Source organism: Solea senegalensis, linkage group LG7, assembly GCF_019176455.1.
Source record: "Solea senegalensis isolate Sse05_10M linkage group LG7, IFAPA_SoseM_1, whole genome shotgun sequence".
Taxonomy (NCBI): domain Eukaryota; kingdom Metazoa; phylum Chordata; class Actinopteri; order Pleuronectiformes; family Soleidae; genus Solea; species Solea senegalensis.
Window position 1 is genome coordinate 17,654,608 of NC_058027.1, and position 23,303 is coordinate 17,677,910.

General features: G+C 40.5%; 1 protein-coding gene and 1 long non-coding RNA gene across 2 annotated transcripts in view; one reads left to right on the forward strand and one right to left on the reverse strand.

Moving 5' to 3' along the window:
* The window catches only part of LOC122772629 (thrombospondin type-1 domain-containing protein 4-like), a 15,872-nt gene extending 2,622 nt beyond the window's left edge, over positions 1 to 13,250 (forward strand). Inside the window, exons 2-13 of the mRNA XM_044030817.1 lie at positions 4,354 to 4,380; positions 4,657 to 4,861; positions 6,003 to 6,178; positions 6,372 to 6,468; positions 6,774 to 6,983; positions 7,146 to 7,275; positions 8,439 to 8,643; positions 8,738 to 8,911; positions 10,024 to 10,197; positions 10,312 to 10,491; positions 11,017 to 11,161; positions 11,417 to 13,250. Coding sequence (XP_043886752.1) covers positions 4,354 to 4,380; positions 4,657 to 4,861; positions 6,003 to 6,178; positions 6,372 to 6,468; positions 6,774 to 6,983; positions 7,146 to 7,275; positions 8,439 to 8,643; positions 8,738 to 8,911; positions 10,024 to 10,197; positions 10,312 to 10,491; positions 11,017 to 11,161; positions 11,417 to 11,559 — 1,866 coding nt within the window. The 3' untranslated portion in view covers positions 11,560 to 13,250. The remainder of the gene's footprint in view (positions 1 to 4,353; positions 4,381 to 4,656; positions 4,862 to 6,002; positions 6,179 to 6,371; positions 6,469 to 6,773; positions 6,984 to 7,145; positions 7,276 to 8,438; positions 8,644 to 8,737; positions 8,912 to 10,023; positions 10,198 to 10,311; positions 10,492 to 11,016; positions 11,162 to 11,416) is intronic.
* A 2,738-nt stretch (positions 13,251 to 15,988) lies between these two features.
* LOC122772276 lies at positions 15,989 to 21,480 on the reverse strand. Its single transcript, XR_006360758.1, has 4 exons — positions 21,335 to 21,480; positions 19,613 to 19,659; positions 18,970 to 19,014; positions 15,989 to 16,010 (listed from the first exon to the last, which is right to left on the reverse strand). It is a non-coding gene; the product is annotated as an uncharacterized LOC122772276 (long non-coding RNA).
* Between the last annotated feature and the right edge of the window lie 1,823 nt (positions 21,481 to 23,303).

Sequence of the window (23,303 nt, forward strand, 5' to 3'; positions counted from 1 at the left end):
CAGAGATTCTGACGATCAGCCTTTTTCAGTTGTAGATTTTTGTGTCTCAGCACCAGAACGACACACCAACTATGGTACACATGACAGACACACAAAGTCATGTCTTCACACAAATTCTGTGTTACTGTTATGAAAACAAGCCAGAGGTACAGTCTCTGTTTCAGAAAGACACTGCCAATTATCATCCAGGAAACAAAAAAAAATATACACATATTTATAGGAATAAGAATTATGAATACTAAAAGTGTTGTCTTTGTCACAGAATAAAGTGCGTCAAATTTCTTGCTCCATGTTAATATTTCATAACATAACTTGCGTTATAAAGCATCAAGTAACAGAGTCAATCTAAGGTCAAACACAAATACGAGGTAAACCATCTTAAATTAAATGTAGCACAGTGAACGACTTTAAACCCCACATGTTACACCGACCACTGCTCTTAGCTTAAGCATGATATTATTATTATTACCTTTTTATTCATACATGCATTCCTAGCGTGGAGCCACTAACGAGACCTCCTACACAGATAAAAGCACTCATACTGCAAGGCAACGGTAACTGTATGCCAGAGCTGTCAGGGGTGAGATGAAGTGTCCGTGTAACTGTGTATCTTGACACTGTGCATGTTTACTGTTGGGGATAATACAAATGACTTCTACTTGCCACTGTCCCTCCCACACTCTCTGATCTTAATGTTTATTTCAGAGAACAGACGCCGCTGTACATGTGCAGAGACGAGAGACGCGAGTGAAACAGTCAACTACTGTTACACACTAACAGACGGATCAAGGGGCCTGTGAAAATCATTACTGAAACATCTAACAGTAAACAACAGTTTTAATGTGGATTCAGTGCGATAAACACTTTGACTGCATGCGTGAAGTCAATTTTCACTTTATTTTACCAGCCACTTCACTCCCTTTAAAGCTGCACTAATTGATAGTTTATCGAGTGTTTGTTGTTTGTTGATGAGCCCGGTGTGAATAATGAGCAGAGTCTGCAGAAGTCATTTGACTTTACATTATTCATGTGGCCTGAAACAAGACCGAAGACTTTTATTGTCTACTTCCCAGATGTGTAACTAGGCAACTGTGTTAAAACGTGGTGGAAATGTCAGTGCTGTGTGTATCGTTGCCCTTAACTGCTGCAATTCTCAAATCGCAATATTTGTTAAGTATAATTTTAGATGAGTTGTTGTCTACATCTTATTCTACAGACTGAAGAGAGCATCTCTGTTTCTCACAACTCTGCACAAACATCACACGGTAACCCATTTAAATAGGGATGGGAATCGGAATCAGTCCGATACTGGTCAAAAATACTGGATCGGATAACGGACGGATGAAAATGTAGAATCCTGTATATCGCATACTTCAAGACTGTACAAATGTAAATAAAAATCAGCAAAAGCTTTTTAGCTGAGTCATGTTTGGGCTCTTTATTTGTTGGAGAATTAAATCTTTGAAATGACTCGGCACAAATCTTCATAGTTCATACGTGGTCTAAAATAACTGGACTATAATCGGATTCAAAATCCTTCAGCCTGATTTCACACTGCTTTAAAATACATTTCATTCAAAATATATATTCCATACATGTTTCTAATCACTCACTAATGTTATCTTCTAATGTTATTTTTGAATTGCCTAAAGACGCACACAAAAAGGGAAGTGGGGTTACGTGAGAGCCCCCTCCACTCTTTTTTTCAAGGTTCCCAGATTCACATGACCCAAAGCGTCAATAGTTTTATAATTAACTTTTAAGAGCCGAAGATAGTTTTGCGTGAACATTTAACCCTACGTTTACAGTTCACTTTGCGGTCACTGACCGCCATCGTAGGGCTCAGCTCCATGGGTCAACATTAGGTTTAGGGTCTCAGCCCTAAGTTTATTTTCAATATTCAAACCATGAAGCAGCAAAGGGGAGAAAAATGCTGCCATTATCCATCTTTAGGTCAGTGGGGAGGTTTATTTTGTGCTTCAGTAATAAAAAAGACTTAAACTTACTTCTTACAAAGTCCGTGTTGTGCCCAAACCCCCTTTTGCAAAACTGTGTGTGGCTTTACTTTGTTAGAATAACAATGCAATATGGTGAGTTTAACCCCGCTGCGCCTGGTAGGTAAAATACCATCAGGATTAACGAGACGTTGATGTTTTCAGTGAACACGCGTTTCTGTCCTGACATGTACCATGTAACCATTTCCAGATGACGGTGGGTTTTAGCAACATTTTTAAAAATAATCCAGCAAAAACAGCTCATTTTCCACCAACAGATGGTGCGCGCCACCCACAGAGAGAAGGCGACAAAAGCATTGTTGCGGTCTCAGAGTGGAGAAGCCAGAAGACCACAGCGAGATATCTGTTTCTGCTGAGGAGAGCCTGCGAGGCGCTCGCCAAAAGCGTGGTTTTGCTCACGTGTCCTGACACCAGTGACACCTCAGTTTGACAGGTTCAGGGTTAAGGTCACATTAGTCAGAAACAGCCTGCAGAGCAGACGTGACAATCTGGGGGAATTACTCGGGGCCAGATTACCACGTTGGTGTGTCGTGCTGCAAAACTGACAGTTCAATGATGTTAATGATGCATTGATGATTCCTGCTCTGGAAGTGGAACATTTTATTTTCTACCGAAACAGAAAACACTCTTTTTTTTTCATTCCACAGACAGATGATTTTAAACTTCTTATTCTTCCCCACTTCTACATTAGTATGTTTTAAATTCCCATCCACACATGCCTCGTATAACCTCTCAGTGTCTGGTGTCTGAGAGAACTCCCCTTTTTCAGGTAAATGCTGTAGAGATGCTGTCATTGTGTGTGTGTGTTTCCGTTTGAAGACGTTTACGGTGGGATATTGGAGATATTCATGTCACCAACAGCTTTCCTCAACTGCATTTTTATTTGTTTTCCATAGCGAATGTCTTGAAGCCAGTTAAAATTGCCCTCCAATGTGTTTTTATCATGTTTTATGCATTCTTTTATGGCAGGAACTGCAGCATTCTGTGCTGCCTTCACTGATTCACTGATCTGTAAAGTGAGAGCATGAGACACAGCAGTGCTGCTTCGAATGTTATTGCGCTGTGTTTAGTGATTTTCATCCTGGCTTTATTCAGCCCCATGCTGTACCACGACATAATTCCACGTTGACCACAGAGGCATTTGGCAGTAGCGTTGGACTTCTTTTTTTTTTTTTTTTCTAATCACCCACAGTTTGCTGTTCTTTTCCCTCATCACTTGTTTCCTGTGTGGAAGGAGGCACTTCATGTTGTTTTTGGCCCAGACCAGAGTGATCTGCTACAGGAGAGAGCCAGACTCTCATCATCCCTCTTCAACTTTCTCCACCTTATATCTTATTGCGTTACCTCTCTTCACCTCCTTATCTTCTCTCTGCATGTCTTTCTCTGGCTGACTTACAGCAGTGGAGATGACTTTGTAGACAGGTGCTGTAAATTTGTCCTAAAGTCTTAGCACCTCCACCACATGTGGAACTCTACAGCTACACGTTGGTCCGCCTTATATAAGTATTTGTTTTTCAATTAGCTTTGTAATGGTGCATGTAATACAGTAGCCCTGAGGGGAGGGAAAAAAAACTTTTATATGTCAGCTGCAGTTAAGGCATGAGCTGATGTGAGAGTGATGTGAGGCAAGATTATCCTGAACAAAATAATTGCAATTTATAATATTATTGTGATAATTGTAAAAAAAAAAGGTTTAAAATATATCATTTTACATTTTAAATTTTAAAAACAGATGAACCAATGTCATTAACATTAGACAAACATAACTGTCGTAACAAAAAATGGTACAAAATGATATAATTTAATAAAAATGTGTTGTTAAAATTACAAAAACATTACTGACTTTACATAAGGTGTTACAAAATGATATAATGTTACGAAAAGTGCGTTATGAACGTTAAAGTTCTTAAAGTTTATTATGATCTTAAAGTTAAGATCATAATAAATCTTGAAGTCCTGATTGGAAAGATACAGCCTCCCCCTTTGTGAAACTTTAAAATAAATCACTAGGATTGCACGTTGTTTGACAGCATTTTGAAGTCAGTCACATAAAATATTACCAATTTTGCCTGATTCCCGATGATCACAGTCCTGTAAAATCACCACAATCAACTAATTGTGAGTGATTTCTATGGCCGTGCACAATAATACTGCATATTTTCCCCCCGTCCCTAATCATGGCATCTATGTGGAAGACAAGGTCGGCCGCTGTCCAATAACAGAGAGGCTCCATGTCATTATGTCTGTGACTCTTTGCCCAGCGTGACGCCTACTCTGCTGGTTTCCTTATTGATGGTTGTGATCTGTGTGGGACTGACTCCGGCTGGCACTTTGGCAGCCACAGCTCACTGTGTCTGAGTGTACGGTAGCCGCACCACCTGTTTGCACAGCGAGTCACTTTTACTGCCACTTTGAGTGAATTTATGGACAGCTGATGTTAACTGTTCCATTTTTTTACTGTGCCCAGGTTTCTTGTTATGTATTATCACCAAGGTGACACTGAAAGCCAGACGTCTACAGAGTTAGGAAGAAAAATGTAGTCAATAAAGTGTTTGTTTTTTTTAATTTAAAGGGTACGCTTTGATGCTTCAGCTGTACTCATGACATTACTAATCCTCATTTTTATCCTCTTGTTTCACAGAGTTTAGGCTGCGATGGTTACCTGGGATCGGGAAAGGTGATGGACATATGTGGAGTGTGTGGAGGGGACAACACAACCTGTCAGCTGGTCTCTGGACTCTTCCAACACAGTTTGTCTAAGATCGGCTATCACAAGATCGTGGAGATCCCTGAAGGAGCCACCAAGATCAACGTCACAGAGATGTTGAAGAGCCGGAACTACCTAGGTGCGTTAAAAATACTTATAATATCACACAAGGGTTTCTCTACATTGAAACGTGAGATAAGGAGAACAGTGGTCCTCAATCTGCTGGTTAGGCTATTTATGACATGTCAACAGTTTTCTTTTTGTGGTTCTTAATTTTCATAAATCCAACAAACTATTGTTCTCATATATACATATATATATATATATATATATACATATATATATATGTATATATATATATATATATATATATATATATATATATATATATATATATATATATATATACATATACATATATATAGAGATGCCACAGAGGGACACATGAAGTTCGGTTGATTTCAGAAGTGACTGGAATGCCAATTCCAAATGACTGGAGTGTCAGACGTTGTTTAATGAGAATACGCGAACAGACTTGTTTCCCCTCTCTAGCCAATATGCATAAACTCAATTTCATTGCTCCTCCAGCCTCCATCATCCTTTTTAATTAAGGTGAGGAATTTTACCGCCAATGATGAGCACTCGGAGGACAAGTTCATGGCCACGTAACATTTATCCTTCTGTAAGCAGAGTGAAAAAAAAGAAAAAAATCATGCATAAAGAAAGCACACAAGCATCGTAAACAAACAGGCATCATCTTAGACCATTTTCTTTAAAAAAAAAAGTAATTATAGGCTTTAAAAATGCAAACAAGATGAGAGCAGAGAAGGATCTAACATGAGCAGTCTACTGTATCCCTCAATAGGCCTCTGTTCTACACTGTGCATTTGTAACTGTGCTTTTAGTTGTCCAAATAGTCTTTTACAAGCCTGTGTAATGTTACACCTCTAATGCCTTTCTAATGGCCTCTTGTCCTTAATCCATGAAATCAATGGAAAACATTTTGGAAGGTTCTGTTTCAGGATTTGCATGACTCGCCAAGACAAACAGATTGTCACGTTCAGAAAAGAAAGTGCATGTGAGGGTGTTTATTCAGTTCGATGTAATTGCATTTTTTGGGTGGAGAATGTCCGTATGAGACCTTTCCTATAGTCCTCATTATGTCTACGGGGTTTTTATATTAAACAGTAATTATGTGGAAGGAGCTGTGGCAGTATTTTCCTTGTCATTTGAGCTCAGTGTCGTCAGCGGTGATTGTGTGGTTGTTTCGTCTCGTCCAGCTCTCCGAAGCCGATCGGGGCGATCCATCATCAATGGAAACTGGGCTATTGACCGACCAGGGAAGTACGAAGGAGGGGGGACCATGTTCACCTACCGGCGTCCTAATGAAATCAGCAGCACAGCTGGGGAGTCCTTCCTCGCTGAAGGGCCCACCAATGAGATCTTGGATGTTTATGTGAGTATCAAGTCAGTTTTGACCTTAAGATTCTTTTGTAGTGAGTCTCTTACAGTTATTCTAAAAGATGTGTGTTTTTTGCCAAGAAAAATGAGACTCTCTGAACAGATATTACATTTTGTGAGGGGAAATATTTGAAGGTCATGTGTGTTATTTTAGGATTGTTGACTGGGTCTTGTCTACTTTCCCTCAGATGATCTTCCAGCAGCCGAACCCTGGTGTTCATTACGAGTACATTCTCCCCTCTGAGAATGCAGTGGGGCCTCAGCAACCAAACCACAGAACAGAAGGTAAACCAGACTCACTTTTTCTTTTTTTATGTTTACGGGATGGTAGAAGTTGTAGTGTGTATTATCATAGCTTTTCCTGGGGGTTCAATACGTTTCATTGACAAAGTGATGAACAAAAATGAACATTAGTTCCAGTCTCTGGCGTGATCTGAACAGAGAAATGTAGATTTTGGGTGACAAAAGAGGAAAAAGGTTAACGTAATTGAATTCATCTAATTTAAATGTATATGCATTCCCTAGAATTATGCAGTTTATTTTAAGAATCAGTTCATATCTGGAAACATTGATTCACTCCCCCATTTTAGGGAACACCGTGACAGAGCCAGGGTCACATGACCACCACAGCAACACTCACCAGGAAAACTTTGACACAGCAGGTGGAGAGAGGACTCCTCCTCCTCCTCCTCCTCCTCTCCCCGACAACCAGGTGCCTGCTGTTCAGCCACCAACTCGCCAGAGGGACTACAACTGGAAACTGGCCGGTGTCACGGAGTGCAGCGCCTCCTGTGGTAAAGGTAGGAGAACACAGCTTGTGTTGCATGAACGTTCAGAAATGCTAATAATGTGAATAAGAATTCACAAGTTTCGGAATATATGGTCTGGTGTCTCCACTTACATAGGACACTTGTGCAGAATAAGCAGCTACATTTGTGAGCAGTACTTTTTGTCCCTTTTAGGATTCAGATACTCCGTCTTTCAGTGTGTCCACCGACTGAACCATGTCCAGGTGTCGGATGCTTTGTGCGACAGCAGCAGCCGGCCGTCTCCGCAGGAAGAGGCTTGCAACCTGCAGCCCTGTCCAGCATTGTGAGACACCCATCACATTTCTGACCGCTGCTACATTTTCTGCAAAGTTGACCAAATAATATACACATTATTGATCCTGAGCCCTTGATAAATGTGAAATAAATTACACTAACTTAGCTTGAACATGCTTCATAATCCCTACATTTTTAAATATAGGCTTAAAAGGCATTATAATTGTACATGCGTTGCTTATAATCTTAAATGAACTATATATAAATGGTGTTTGTTTTGGTCAGGTCTCCCTTGTTAGAGAGATTTCTAACAAGATTTCTAACAAAAAAGGCCTCGTAACCCTTAGAACGCTCTAAGGGTTACGAGGCCTTTTTTTTTACTATGTTTAAAACGTATATACAGAGACTATAAGAATGTGCAATATAGAGTGTCTTTTATCCTTTTTTCAGCCCAACCTATGGGCAATCTGATGGAAAACTTTATTTTATTTATTTATTTATTTTTATATCAGAATTGAATTTGTGCAATTTGGAAATACGTCAAAGTTCGCTTGGCTCATTTTATGAACAAAACAAAGGAAAAATGGTCTATTCTGTCATTTCTGCACAATTATCGCTACTCCTGTTTGTTTTTTAAATATACAATATCATAACTTTGACTCAATAACACATAATAACACAAAGCCTAAAGATGTGACCTATAACACACACCCCAGGATGTTTATATAAGGAGTTGTGTATTATTCCCATGGTAATTGTGGGGTGTGTGTTTATAGGTCACATATTCAGCCTTTAAAAATGCTTATTACATTTTTAAATGTTGTTGTGTCAAAGTTATGAATCATTTTATACTTACATTTTTAGTAGTGATATAAAGTAACACTAATTGGGCAGAAGTCACAAAATGACCGTTTTTCTTTTCTTTTTGTTCATAAAATGATAAAAATGTATGTTTAAACATAGTAATAGAAAAAAGCGGCCAAAATGCTCTGTGTTCTAAGTGTTAAGGGACTTCCTTGTTAAATAAAGATTTAATTAAATTAATATCCAACCATCAGAATATTATATTTCTATGCTTAAATTATACACAGGTAATTTCACTACATTACGACTTTCAAAATGAGCCGGAGCACATCTCCAAATGCACAAAAGAACACACAAAGAAAATACATCTCACCCAACAGCAAACTCTTGTGATTTCCTCCTGAGCAGCTGGGACATTGGAGAGTGGTCAGAATGCAGCAAGACCTGTGGCCTGGGCATGCAACATCGACAGGTTCTGTGTCGCCAGGTGTACGCAAACCGTACCCTCAACGTCCACACAAGCCACTGCCGACACCTGGAGCAGCCAGAAACTGCCAGCACCTGCCAGCTGAAGATCTGCAGCGAGTGGCAGATCCGCACCGACTGGACTTCTGTGAGTAGCTACTGACAGTGAGTGGTGGTGACATCCTTCAGACTGGAGCGGCTTTTCTCCACAATATCAACCGTGCGGCTTGTGTCTTTTGTAGTGCTCTGTGCCATGTGGGCTGGGTCAAAGGTCAAGGGAGGTACGCTGTGTCAGCAACGTGGGTGACTTTGTGCCAGATGAGGAATGCAACATGAATCTGCGGCCCGTCGACGTAGAGAACTGTGACATGGGAGCCTGCGCCAAGAGCTGGTTTTACACTGAATGGGGCAACACGGTAAGTGCAAAGTCAGTGGGAGACACAGCAATGTTCATTCATTACTGATAAGAGTGGTAGTTATTGTATAGGTCTGTCTTCATGCGTCTAAAAAGATACTAAAATGATCTTTGATAAAGGCTAAAAGGTAGTTAAGCTTGGACAAGACTGTAATTCTCTGCCTAGATAATGATGACAAAAGACGCTCCTCTACTTTTGTCTGCACTCCTCTTTTGTGTGAGTGTTGCTTTCATCAACAGACCCGTCAAGTACAATTAAACAGTACAATTAAAGTACGGTGCTGAGATTTGGGGCAACAACTACTTTGACAACTAACTATTCTTCAAAAACGATGATTATTAAGAATATCAGTCATCTGGAAAATGCGAAAATATACAGAAACTGAGCCGCAGTCAAGATGGGGATCACAATTTAAGGAATAATCTTAACTGCAAAATGCGGTGAAACTTTTTAAAAGCAAATATAAAGTTTGAATTCTTAGGAAGTATAGAAATGATGTGAATGTTTCATTTACTGTATATAATATGTGACACATTGACTTAACAAATAGACAGGGGGAAGCAGACTATTTCTGCTATGTAATAATTGATTGGAAATAAATAAGGGAGCTAAGAAGTGACACTTCTTCTCGCTCCTTTACTTGCCCACCACTTCTTTGTGGGGCTTCCTTTGTTGTATTATACATTTGTGTTTGCATACGTATTTGCAGATTTGGAAAAAAACAGAAACGTTTCACTTTATCGACAGTCACTCACGAAGACAGACATTGTACTAATGTTCACTAACTAGATTACGAGTAGATCTTAATACAAGCAACTTGTAGTATCAGAGCCTTAGTAAACACTCTAACACCCTTACTGTCAATATTAATAAGAATAATAAATAAGAGCTGTGGAGGGAGAGAATAGTGCATTTTTAACAGGACTAAATACAGAAATGAAGTTACTGCAGGGTAAGGGGAGATAGCAGCACTAAACAGATGACAAGGAAACGAATGAACACATCCCACTGAGCTACACAGCATCATTTTTGAAATGTGCTACTGAAACTGTTCTCTATTGTGGTGATGGCCGAACAATATGAAGCTGTACTTAACGCTGTTCACTCCACAGTGCTCTGCTGAATGTGGGATGGGTGTTCGGACGAGGGGAGTCCTCTGCCTGACCAACCACGTCGGCAGCCTTCCTCTAGAGGGTTGTGGCAACGAGCGGCCCCCTGATTCTCAGGTCTGCAACAACGGCCCCTGTGAGAATCGCATCGAGTGGTTCACTGGCCCCTGGAGCCAGGTATGAAAATGACAGGAAGTCACAGTGGACGTCGTCCAAACATGATTTGTCTCACCTCGGCTGCATTAAAATCGAATCCATGTGGGCTCTGTATTGTTGTCGTCTGTGATGCAGTGCTCTGCAGAGTGTGGTGCAGGCAGCCAGCAGAGGTCAGTGGTGTGTCTGATGAGGTCAGATGAAGGGTTCGCCATCATGCCCCTGTATGAGTGTTCCTCCCTGGAGCGACCCCTCAGCCAGCAGAGCTGCAACCTGAAAGCCTGTGGAGCAAAGTGGTACCACACTGACTGGAGTGCTGTGAGTAAGACATGAAACCCTCTCACCCCCCTCATCATAATAGCAAGGATGGTATTATTTATTTATTTACACTAAAAAAAAAAAAAAATAGGAGACTCAGGGGCAAAATGGCACAAAATGTCATATTAAATAAAAGCAATAGAATGATAAAAACAAAATATATTACATGAGAGCAAGTATGAGAAAATGCAAAAATAAAGATTTAAAAAAAACAAAAAACTTAATTTGACCATAAAAGGACCATAAAGTTCCCTGTAACTAAGTGCTTTTGTCCATTTTTCCAGAATAATGTTGAGTGTCTGGCAGTTATTTACGCAAAGTGCGCTTGTACCAAAGTGTTGTCAGCAATGCACTCGGTGTTAAAAGGTTTTTAAAAATTTAAAAGCAGCTGTCATTAGCCATTGAATTCAACTGTTCTCACACTCTGAGCCTGGAGCCTTGAGGTACAAGACGTCACAGCGTTCCAACACTTAAGTGTCAGCAGTGGACCACATTTACCAGACTCTCTGACTTCTCTTCTTCCAGTGTTCAAAAACATGTGAGGGAGGTTTCCGTGTGCGGGAGGTGCGCTGCCTGTCAGACGACATGCAGTCCAGCGAGGGCTGTGACGAGCTGCTGCGACCAGCAGAGAAGGAGGACTGCAACCCAGAGCCCTGTATACCCTACATAGGTCAGTGGATGGGTATCTGGATCTTTTATTTACCAAGATGAACGTTACTGTTATTATTGTTAATTTGGGTATCTCACAACCTCAATTGTGTTTCAGAAAACTGGGGTTAATTCCTTAACCTATAGTTATCTTTCAACATTTGTGTCACCTAACTTATGTTTGAGAGAACCTGGGATAATTAATCCTTAATCAGGACTGAGTAAACTTCCATCCTCTGTTCTTTCTGAAACGAGCATCATTTTTCTTTTCTTTTAGATGACAACTGCAAGGACAAGTACTTCAACTGCAACGTGGTGGTCCAGGCTCGCCTCTGCGTGTACGATTACTACAAGATGACGTGCTGCGCTTCGTGCTCGCTAGAGGCCCACAAACAGTCAATGAATCGGGGCCGCAGTTAGCACTTTATTTTTTTCTACAAGTGTACCTCAGCACCATGTCGGACCAGACTTGGTACCTGCTGTAGAGGCACTCTGGTCCTGTGTCAGCCAGGGAAGTGGACTGGCTGGATATTGCCTAAAATGGACATGTGTTTTGTTTGCCAAGGATGGAAACTAAAAGGAGCATTTCTGCTCGGCTCGGTTGGAGACAGCGTTCGGAGGAAAGGCATATCTCAGAGCAGTAAAGGACGGACACCCCGTAGTCCGCAGATAAAACGAGACCTGGTGAGGGTGGGAAAGAAACCTAGAAAAATGGATTTTTGGATTTTAATGGCATCTTTTCAGAATTGTCTGTTGTTTCATGGGGAGCAGTTTGCAGCCAGCTTTACTGAAAAGGCTCTTGAAGTGGATTACCAATGAAGAGGAGAGCATCTGTCGAAAGACGAACACGGACTACATGTTGCCTCTGAATGCGCTCTTTACAATTCTCAGCTTTATGACTCGACGTCATTTGAAAGTTGGTCCGGTCTCACCCATTATCAACTATTTAACGCCCACTTTGTTGACCAAAGATATGAAATCTCCTACTGTGCCTCAAACCCTCCACGGTGCTGATGGTGTGTCCTTTACACGGAGTGGATTCTCAAGACAAAAAACAGACATTTGAATCCTTGTTTGCAGGTTGTGTAAGCAATCAGAGAGAGACCTCATCTGGATGCAGCCTTTGTAATATGTTTGTATATATGTATGTATTTAAGGCAAATTAAATGATAAAGGCCTTTAATAGAGTTCTCAGTCATGTCAGCAGTTGAAAAGGAAAAAGAACCCTCTTTATTTATGTGTGTGGCACCCTGGGGAAGACACTGTGGCCCCTTCTTGGTGGCAGGGATAAAAACCTTTGTTGCATTTCTCCACCAATCACAGCCTCTGAACAGAATGTAGGCATTCCACTGCCTGTGTGATTGTACAAGCAGATGGTCAGAAATCTCAATCTGTTTTATATTTTTTTTACAGCTGCAGCAGTGAACACAAACCACATATATCCTTTGTTCTGTGGGATACGATCATTCCACCGTAACCGTAATCATAATATAGAATTATGCATTAAACACGAATAATATGTGTAAAGATAATACATCAGGGCAGTAGTTACTTCTGATGACCTTATGTAGTTGTAATATATATATATACAGTGTATGTGAGATTTACATGATTAGTAAACCCCTGTGTCTAACAACTAAAAAAGACTACGCACAGTATCTCTCACACGTCCGGCCTTTTGTTGTATTGAAGCTGTTTTAAGTTCCCTCCAAACTTTATTGACTTACCTCTGATCCATAAGTACTGTATACTGTATGTATCAATGTTCTAGCTCAGACTGACTCAGGCAAACATTTGAAGTCAGTCTCTGAGGGATGCTGTCATCATGATGACATGGCAAGGAGCACAGTGGTTCAGTATTCAACACTTGACTGGAGTGAACGAAACACCCTGAAGCCTTTATTTTAAATTGTATGTGTCCAGCGGTCGAATCTTGTGTTTTGTTCTGGAGATTTCACGATATAAATAAATGTACTAATTATTTGTACACGTTACAGCGGCATTCCATCTTGTTATTTTGAACAGATTCGGTTTGACATCACATTGGGTGACGATTTACAGGTCGCATTTGTAACAAGATGTAAAGATAAAATGTGTTTTTTGTGGAAAAAGCTTCTGAAGGAACTGTTTTTATTTGATTTCTGGTCAAACAGTAATCTCTTCATACAGCTCCATAGCAGTGTTGGCAGGAATTGTTGCTTGATTAAATTAGATTCAGAATCAAATTAATCAGCAACAATCAATTTAAATGACAGTAAATTATGTAAATAAAGTCAATTCACTCAAAGCGGGTTTCACAGAAGCTGCTGCTGATTTCTGTCCTTTGTGCGTGAAGAGAAAAACAAGTTAAATATCAACACTGTGCAATACAATACGCTTATTTCTGTGCATGGATTTAATTTCACTTGTATCCAGAGGACTGTACAGCATTGTCCTAACCATGGAATTGCACTAATGGATGACGCTAATAGGAGCATAAGCAGAATGCCAGTGTTCGGAGCACTGCTGGTTTTAGGTTGGACAGAGCATCAATAATCTGCAGGGAAGCAGACGGGGAGTAATTAGAGAACTGAGACCAACAATAGATCAGCAGAAAAAAACGTGTACCTGCTCTACTCAGAGGCTGCAGAATAAAGGTCACTGTGGTAACAAGACCTCTCTGGAATAGCTGGGGGAAAAAGAAAAAGAAAGATAGTGTGGCTTTTTGGATCTACTGAGATGGACACAGGGAATGATTTAAACTTAAGAGAACAGTCTCAAAATTATGAACATAAGATTGGCTGGTCAACATAATTATTTGTGCTGGGAAAAGTCATTCAGTGGCAGGAAAATTGCCCCTACCTCTAGCATAGTGGTAGTAAATGGGATGAAAGGGTGAAAGAATGATACACTCACTCATCCCAACAAGTTATTGTGGGGACAGTTTTGCTCAAACAGTCCCTGAGGGAGGTTTAAGTTCTTCACCAATGGGATGTCCCCATCCCTGCAAAAGCATTTTAACCAGCTGAGCAAGATAAGAGAGTTAACAGCATATTATCTGAGGCACACAAATTCATTTTGCATAATGTGAACTACCACTGCAGATGCAACGTCTAATAGAATATGATGGATGTGATGACCTTTGTACAGGCCCCAACAATTCTTCAGCTTTATCATATCATCATGTGCCTGCTGGAGCATAGAGGTGCCGAGTTGTCATGCTCACCTGGGTGTCATGATCTCTTAACAGTTGAGACATATGGGCCATGGAGGACATTCTGAAAGGATCTCAACAGGCAGCTGGCCTCAGACACCTGAGGATTACTAATGGTTCCATGAATGAATAAAAGCATCCACTTACTGAATGTAATGCATGTTCCAGAATCCACTCTAGTCCTGCCTTCCTGAAAAGAGGACGTGTGTTTGTGAAACTGCTGAAATCGCTGACTTTGGCAACATTTATTTGGCTTTCAGCACTATGTCCACAGGGTGTCATCAATCAGCCAGTGTACATTATTTGTCTGAGAACACAGGGAGACAGAGGTTTGGTTGGCATTATCCACAGTATAACATCATGCTTCATAATGTATGTGCTGTCTCACTGACAAAACCAATTATTTTTAAGATGACAAACCTAAAAGTGACATTCATTAATTGTGCAGTAGCTGTGGTGATGTTTTAAGACGCAAGAATGACGTTGTGATTTCAGGTTTAAAGCCAAACTGTGACATTTCAGTGACCATATTTTCAGAATCAGGCTCACTGATGTGCTCCGCCCCCTGAGCACAGTGAAAAGATTTGCCCCTATTATTAAGTATTTTAATAAATGGCATGTAGTAGAATATAGCAGTTTTCTAGTCTTGATTACCACACAAAGCATTTCACACTACAGATTTGCTATTCACCCACACATTCATACACATTTGTCATACCAATTCACGTGCTGCCAGCCGACACGTAAACTCAGAGACTAGCAGAGTCGGGGATCAAACCCTAACCTTCCGTGTGGAAGACGACCAGTTCAATATTTGGTAGAATACACACCTTCAGTAAATGTTGGTAATGCATCGTTCAACTATTAGATTTTCACTCAAATGTTCTGCTGTCCAACACTTAGAAGCTCCACTGGATATCCTGTGGGTCCAATATTTTTGTATGTAGCTATCAGACATGCATGGCACCATGTGTTCTGACAAGATTTCACATTCCCATCACTCCTGCTTGCATCCCAAATCTGTTCCTGCAGCTTGCCCTCTCTCTGTTCCCCCTCTCTATTCTGCACCAAATTATTGATGACACATCAATATTGGACAAACATAAGTGGGTTTTCTTCATTTTGTGTCTACCAGATGATTGTGCTATGGGAAATCTTAAGAGTCCTCTCTTCTCACCTCAGGGTAGCCTCCAACATCGTGCACATCACGGCCAGCAGGTGTCCCCAGTCCACGGGGCATGAAGACGGCGCCCAGGTGAACCTTCATCATGTCGTCCACACTGTCATTCAGGATGTCAATCTTTACCAACTCCTCCAGGTCATGTCAGTCCACTTCACACCTTCAAAACAACAGAGTCTTTTTTATCCAAACTAGAGGTTTTATAGCTTCTAAGACTCACGTATGTATGAGGGTTTGTAAGTGAACAAAAATGTCTGGAGAGTCACAAGCGATATTTTTTTTCTATCTCTTTAAAGAGACTTTAAAGGACCAAACTCTTCTCAGGGCATAGATATGAAAGTGAATTGTTGTTTATTAATGTGTTGACAAAGAGATGATGACCTGGTTTGAGAGGACTTGAGGACAGCCCTCTGGTCAGGAGTGAACTGGTCGTTGTCTGGTCAAGAGCAGGTGATGTCTGATGTGTAGCGGTGGTACTCTCCACCCATGTCAAACAAACTGCAGGAGACAGCAATAAAAGGCATAAACAAATCAAATGGATTCCTTGGGGCTGTTTATGATGGAACAACTGGGTTGCCTTGTGAGAAAGTGGCGGCTGCAACCATTGATGGTGGAGCCAATGGTATAACATTTCCCCCATTGCTCCCTCTTCTCCATGACAAGCCATGATACACCTCTAAGAATGAATGCATTAAACTCATGACCCAAATGCTCCTGTGTGCTTCATACAGCCTGTTCTGGAAATGGAGGCAGGACCTGGGCCTAATCTTGGTGACTCCCTGGTGTCTGGTGAGCGTGCTGACGTGATGAGGCCCAGCTTCCATTTTGCAGCAACCTTCTTCCAAATGTGCATAGAGAACTTAATCCTGGATTATTACAAAAAGTTCTGGTTAAGGGACATCAGGGACTAATCAACAGCAGCTGGGTCGCTTGGGCAAGGGCATCTGATGCTGTGAGACCCGAAAACACATAATAACGCCCCAGGACACATCACTGATGATACTTCCGAGCACATCCACACACTGAGATGCCCACAGTTCTGAATCTGCACCTTGTACATGGCATACACTCAAAGGTGTAGGAACACACTGGACCAGGAGCTGCAGCTAATTGCTCTTTTCACTTCACACTTTCATAAGATTTTATGGATATAAATGATTTTCTCCTAAAGCAGAAGAACTTGGTACTTCATCCGATCACACACCATCTACCTTAAAGGCATGCGTACACGTGTCTATGATATCCCATAGCTCATTTCTCTCCTTCAGAGAACAGAAGTTACTGTTGTGACATTTTGTTTTATTTGGCACATGGAAAACTGACATAACAGCTCCCCCTTTAGGAGAACAGGTAGAGTTATTATGTGAGATACAAGTGCCTATATCCAAAAAACTGCATTCAGGTCATCATTGATTGTCTTGTCATTGGAAGCCCCAGGATGGCCGTAGCAGATGACAGATGAATTATGGCCCCTGGTTTGAACATGTAATGACTTGATTAAAAAAATATACACATTATGCTAAGGAAACCACCTACACTAAAAAATGGTAGCTGAATTGAATTTGACTAAAAGAACATTGCTACTCAAATATTTAAATGAAATAGGGTTTATCAGGACATTCTTCATTTTCAAGCTTTTAATTTGCACAGGACAATGTGTCCCATCCTCGATCAGCTGCTCATTAGACATGGCCTTTAATACGAAAGCCCACAGAATAATGAGTAACATTTTAAAATGCTTCACCAATAGTGATGCTGCTTGCTGGCAGAGAGGAAAGTGATGTGCTGTTTTGGCAATTACGACAGAAAATAACTCAGAAAAAAAAAGGAGGTAAATAAATAGAGAAGTGTGGCGCTTCCCTCCTTTAGTGTAGCAGTAGTGCTGAAACAGACTGGACAAAATTCAGAGAAACATAATGCTTACAAAACATCCATCCATTCATCCTAAGCACAAAGTAAAACGCCCTCAGACGTTTTCTGTGGCTTTCTGTTTTTACTGGACAGAGAAGGTGAAAAGTGAAAAACTATTGAAATGGATGGCTTTGAGAACACATGTGTAAAACACACTATCACCACACACACAGCGTAAAACAAAGCATTATCCCTGACCTTAAACATAACCACAATTTAAATCTTAGCCCCAATCTTAAACAGTTCCTCAGAAATGAGGTCAAAGGCCATTTCTGTTCATGTCTAGCATATAAACAGCTCATAGCCTTAGAGGATCCTGACATCTTTGATTCCTTTGTGCCCATTTTAACTCAATTTCAGGCTGTGGACCTCTCAGTGTTATTCATTGTTTGGAATTGTAGACAGATGTAGTAGCTTCACTGGAAATCCTGTTGGTGTAGTGCAAAACCTCTAGCTCCATCTAAGTCTTGATGAGACGGCTGCAGACAGACCGAGACAAGAACTCAGAATCTATACAACTCCATACATACAAAACAAGAGATGCAATGAGGGACGTTTGACCCCCTGCATTTCATTTTTTAGTGAATAATTAGAGAATATTTGTTTTCTAACTGAAAAATAAGCCATGTCATTTGTATATGTGCCTTCAATGAATTTCCAGAGCATTAGCATTAGGCCAACATTTTGAGTGTCCTTCCTTCTTCTGCCTTTGGATTTTCCCTGCATCTTATTGGGGGGGGGGTACATGGAGCACAAGTGGCCATGTATAAATCCTACACTACAAAGGCAGCAGTCAGGAGCTGTGGCCAGAAAGTCATGGTGACCATCAAGACATTAAAACCTACAGGTGGACACTAGCTGTGAGGGAAGTCATCGAGCTGGGCATTTCTGAGGATAGGGATGTCTGCTGCAATGAAACAACGTTAGATGACCTCAAGAAGAAAAAGTATGGATAATGCAGACCAATTAAAACTGCCATTGTTATCACGTTACAGTCAGACGCGCCTGTGGAAAACATACCGGTACCTCTCAGGTGTATCTCTTCAAATATGTTTTTTAAAACAGTATTTCATTTAAACCAACATCATTTCAAAACTGATGATATCTCTTTGATTTATTTGTTTACAAGCAGCAGCTGGACTCACATTAAATACTCACACCGGGGAGACTAAATAAAAACACAAAGCAGTGGTATCCAACAGCAACAATAATGAACGTTATAAAAAAAAAACATTAAAAAGAGAAACAATGAGCTGTGGCAAGAAGAAGGAGGGAAAAACAAGTCTTTCTCCCGAGGAGTTGTGCCTGAAAAGAGTCCCTCCTCGTTTGAGAAAATATCAATTCATCTAGAGGGTGCAAAGTCTAATGCCAAGGACAACAAGGCAAGCACGAAGTCCATTACAGCCTTGTAGCTTCTGACACTCAGGGGAAGCAAAACAACATGACTGGACAGATGTAATTGGAGTGGTTGTGTATTAACAATAGCTCACTCCGTCTGGAAAATGTAAACACTATCTGTATGCTGTGTTAAGTTTTAATCACTTACCGTTCCACAACGATTGGGTGTAAGACAGTGTTGTTTACTTGGAACCTGGTTGAAAAACAAGAAATAGCAGCATTATAAGTTCCTGATGCAGACTTTTCAAGAGTGTAATATATGCAGTTAAAAAATAAATAAACATGGGTTGGGTTGGGTTCATCTGCAACAATCAATATGCAAGAAAGTCTGTTGTATCCTTGTTTACAACAGACCCTTATTCCCCCACCTCACACTACCAAGACAGTAAATTAACATTAAAGCAAATCATACCAAATAAACACACCGACTAATTCCTTCAAAGAAGGCTCCACGGCAGATTCTCCCACTATCTGTATTCTGAGCTCGCAGCAAGGAAAGAAAAACACATTTGTAACATCACCACCTATGGCATTCAAACGTAAACATTGTTCAGTTTACATTCGTAATTATCCATTTCATGATTTTACAGGTGATTGTTGTTGTTTTTTTTGTTAAAGATGACACTGTTAGGGACTCCTATTGTCAAAAACAGATTTCTATATGTCTATAAAATCCTCACACACCACATACGCAGATTTTCTCTTGCGACTGTTATGTATCTGCAATTCAGTAAATCTGTATATACACTGGCTATGAACAGATGAGAATGTGTAGAATACGTAATGCATACCAGTGTTAGAGAACTGCTGGTGTCAGGTTGGACAGGACATGAGCAATCTGCAGGAGAGCGGGAAAGGAGCCGTTAGCAGTCCGAGACCACACAGTAGAGAAGCAGAATCAACAAGCATCCTCCTTCTAATCTCAGCCTAATTAATGAAGGTCACTCTGTCAGGTGTCACTGTGGCTGCATGGTCTCTCCGATAGTCAGTGGCATTAGCTTCCAACAATCCAAATGCCAGATTCCTGACTCTGTGTCCACTGTTACCACATCCTTACACGATAAAAGCAGATTCATTGTTCTTTTATTAATTAACTGTGATTCGATGGGTCATTGATCAGCCATAGCAATAAGTGCAAAATGCTGCAGTCAACAGTTTATAAAGTTAACTATAGACTATAGACTATACAGTATGCTGAGCAAAGTGTGTCAAACAGCATCTGCATGCAACTTCCAACAGAGAATGGTTTTCTTTTCATTTTTGTAGATCCATCTGTGTCCAAACTGAATCCTTAACACCAGCAATTGCCTGACTTAATTTATACAACAGTACAAACATGTGCAGAGGCAGTACTGTATGATTTGTACACCACTTTACATCCTCTCAACCTGTGCCTAATTAGTCAACCTAACACCTTAGGCAGTCGGGGAGATGTAAGAACACTTCAAATCAGCAAGATGAAAGCTGCTATATTGTGAGCTTAGTTTCTCTTCATTCATTCATTCCAGATCCATTCTTTCACAGCAGTGAAACTGATTGCTTAACACCCCGAGAGTATAAAGCTGTTGATATAGCAGTTCCGCTTCAACCACTATATCCTCTTTAGAATCACAGGGGAAGTTGGAGCTGATCTCAGCTGACAAAGGGCAAAAGACAGGGGGAAATGAAGAATGGGATGTTAAAGTAAGAGCGTGGAGCTGCTCCTGGTCACAAACATAATACAACGTTCTAAATAAAGGTCCCCACAGGTCTTTGCTAAATGTGCTAACTGATGAAATCAGTATGATGGCCCACTCATTTATTGATATCATGAACTGGCCCTACAACTTGTTCATCCTCTTACAAATGAGTGCACACATTCTAAGCATCTAATCAAATGTGAACATAAACAGGCCTGAGAGAGTTTCTTAGAAGGTGCATTTCTATTTCAATCCCTTTGAATGTGCTTTGTTGGTTGGTATAAACGATACCGCTCCACGAACTGTGCCAAAGCGTATCTGGTGCCACCTTACAGTATAACCTCTGCCAAGGAGGTTGTTTGTGGTGTCACTCGTCTGTCTTCCTGTTAGCAAAATGATTCAAAAACTACCAAAATGATGTCCATGAAATTGTATTGGGTGCCCGAAGGTTTAAATAAGAGAACAATGTACAACGCCGGGTTGCAATTTTATAGCTGAGTGACTTTATCAAGGATCAGTTAGTGTACGGGGAAAAAGGTCACACACAACACAGGCTTCAGAGACCAACACCAACAAAGACTTCCATCCCATGTGTATTGCACCTCATCAACAGCATACTTCTCCTTGAAGTGCTCTTTACTTATGATACTTAACAACAGACTCAAAACACACGACTAGTAGAGAAGAGTTCAGTAAACAAACTCAAGAATTGAATTATAGTTTCATAAAACACTTGCTGAAATGGTGCACGGAAACACTTGCAAATGGGTAGAGGAGGAGGTGGAAGTGCTGCAAGATCACCCAGGGTGATATGGGCATGGTTTTGATAATTACTCGTTTTGATAGAAACTCACTCTCCCATCCGAGTGGCATAGCTTTCAGGCAGTTTGGGAACAAAAAGGATGGATTTCCCAGGGTCCACATCAATGGCTCCATAACAGTCAGGCTCAGTTACTCCAAAAGCCCAGTGGAAGAAAGACTCCTACACAAGTGAAACAATCAGCGAGGATTTTAGTGAAGGAAACTTTAACAGTCAGCTAGAAAAAGGAAGCACAGTGTCAGCACATCCTGGTCACATTCTTACAAAAGAAAACATAAGATGTCCCATTTTATATGTATAAGTAAATACAAAAACATAACTCAATAACAACAACAACAACAACAAAGTTTTAATATATCCTTTGATTTATGTTCAAATCCATCTCAAGTCTGAAAAATAATGAGATCATGAATACAACTGTTTTGTATGGTTTTTTAGAGAGTTTTTTAGAGTCACCCTCAGTGTCTGACAAACTTTGGCCAAGAAAAAGTTGATAAAACATTAGAAGAGTTGCGTAAAGGCCCACTGAAAGTGCTGCATATTCACTATTCACCACACAGCATTGTGAGTTCAATAAATGAGCCAATAAATCAATGTGATAAAGTATGCAGTACGTATGCATTTTTCTTGAGCGTACATCTTATTCATCATGGTTTCCATTTTCCATTCGTGCTGTCATTGTTCATTTTCTCCTGCTCTGTGGAATAAAGTGAAATTATTCTTTAAAAAAAAACAACAAAAAAACTACTTACTGCCTAAATGTGTAGAAAGTATCAATAGCTGGTACCAGAGTGGAAATTCTTAAAATATAAACAAATGTCTGTTACATTCAAACCATTTTCAAATGAGTTCACACAATGTTGGTTACGCCTGTTAGTTCCACATGACTCTCTCTATAGTTGTGTTCTGTTTTTATGTGTGTGGCAACAAACTAGAGTGTTTTTTTGTTGACTAAGGTGAAGGTGGAAGCATAAAAGTTACGCTAGCAAAGCAAAAATGGCAGCAAACTATAAGGAATTACACCCACTTCTCTGAAACATGAGTGAATGAAGAGTTGTCCTTTCAGTCCTCTGCAGGCGCACCAGAGGAGTGGGTAAAGTCTGATTGCACTGCCGCCTCCTTAACTGAAAATGCCAAGAAGCACTCGCAAAGTTTCCTCTACATACTCATAGTCCTGATTCGTGCAGACAGCCTGTCTCTCTCTCCGTTTCTCTGAGTAAGTGTGTGTCACAAAGCTGCACTTGGACAAACCGTGTCTTCCTCAACAGTCTGGGGTCAGTCACTGCAAAAGCTCAGTTTATCAGATTTTTTTTGTTTTTGAGCTTAAGGTAACCGTAACTGCTGAGAAACTAACAGAAAAAATACAGTGTTTTTGACCACACTGGGGTTTCAAATAGAATGCAGGGTTTAAGATACTGTACCTGGACAGGCTTTTCTTTCCAGATCAAGAGAGGAGATGAACCAGGACATGTGGAACATCAACACATAAATGGCTTGGGAGTAAGTGGGTTATGGATGAAAGAATGAATAAATAAATAATAATAAAAAACAATATATATACTGTATATATATATATATATATATGTAATAATAAATAAAAGATCTAACTGAAGATAACCTACCTGCCTGAAAAAGGAGGTCTGTGTCTGTGCCTCTGCTGCTGCTCCCCTCCCTGCAGCACCACCGCTGACTTTGGCTTTACTCCATCATTGGCTTTCAGCCCTTTGCACAGGCTTTGTCGGTTTTCAGAAAAAAAAAAAAAAAAGGGCAGCAGACACCCTCAGGCTGTCATTACTGAGCAAGAAGACAGGCCTAAACAAAGGGAGATGGTATATTAAGTGACAGAGAGAAGGGAGAGACGATGGAGGAGAGCAGAAAGGACGGGTCGATGCTAGATAGTACAGTGTGGGTACAACTAGAACATGTGCATTTCTCCTACACACTAGTTGTGTGTACATTTCTTTACTTTCTGGGATGAATAGT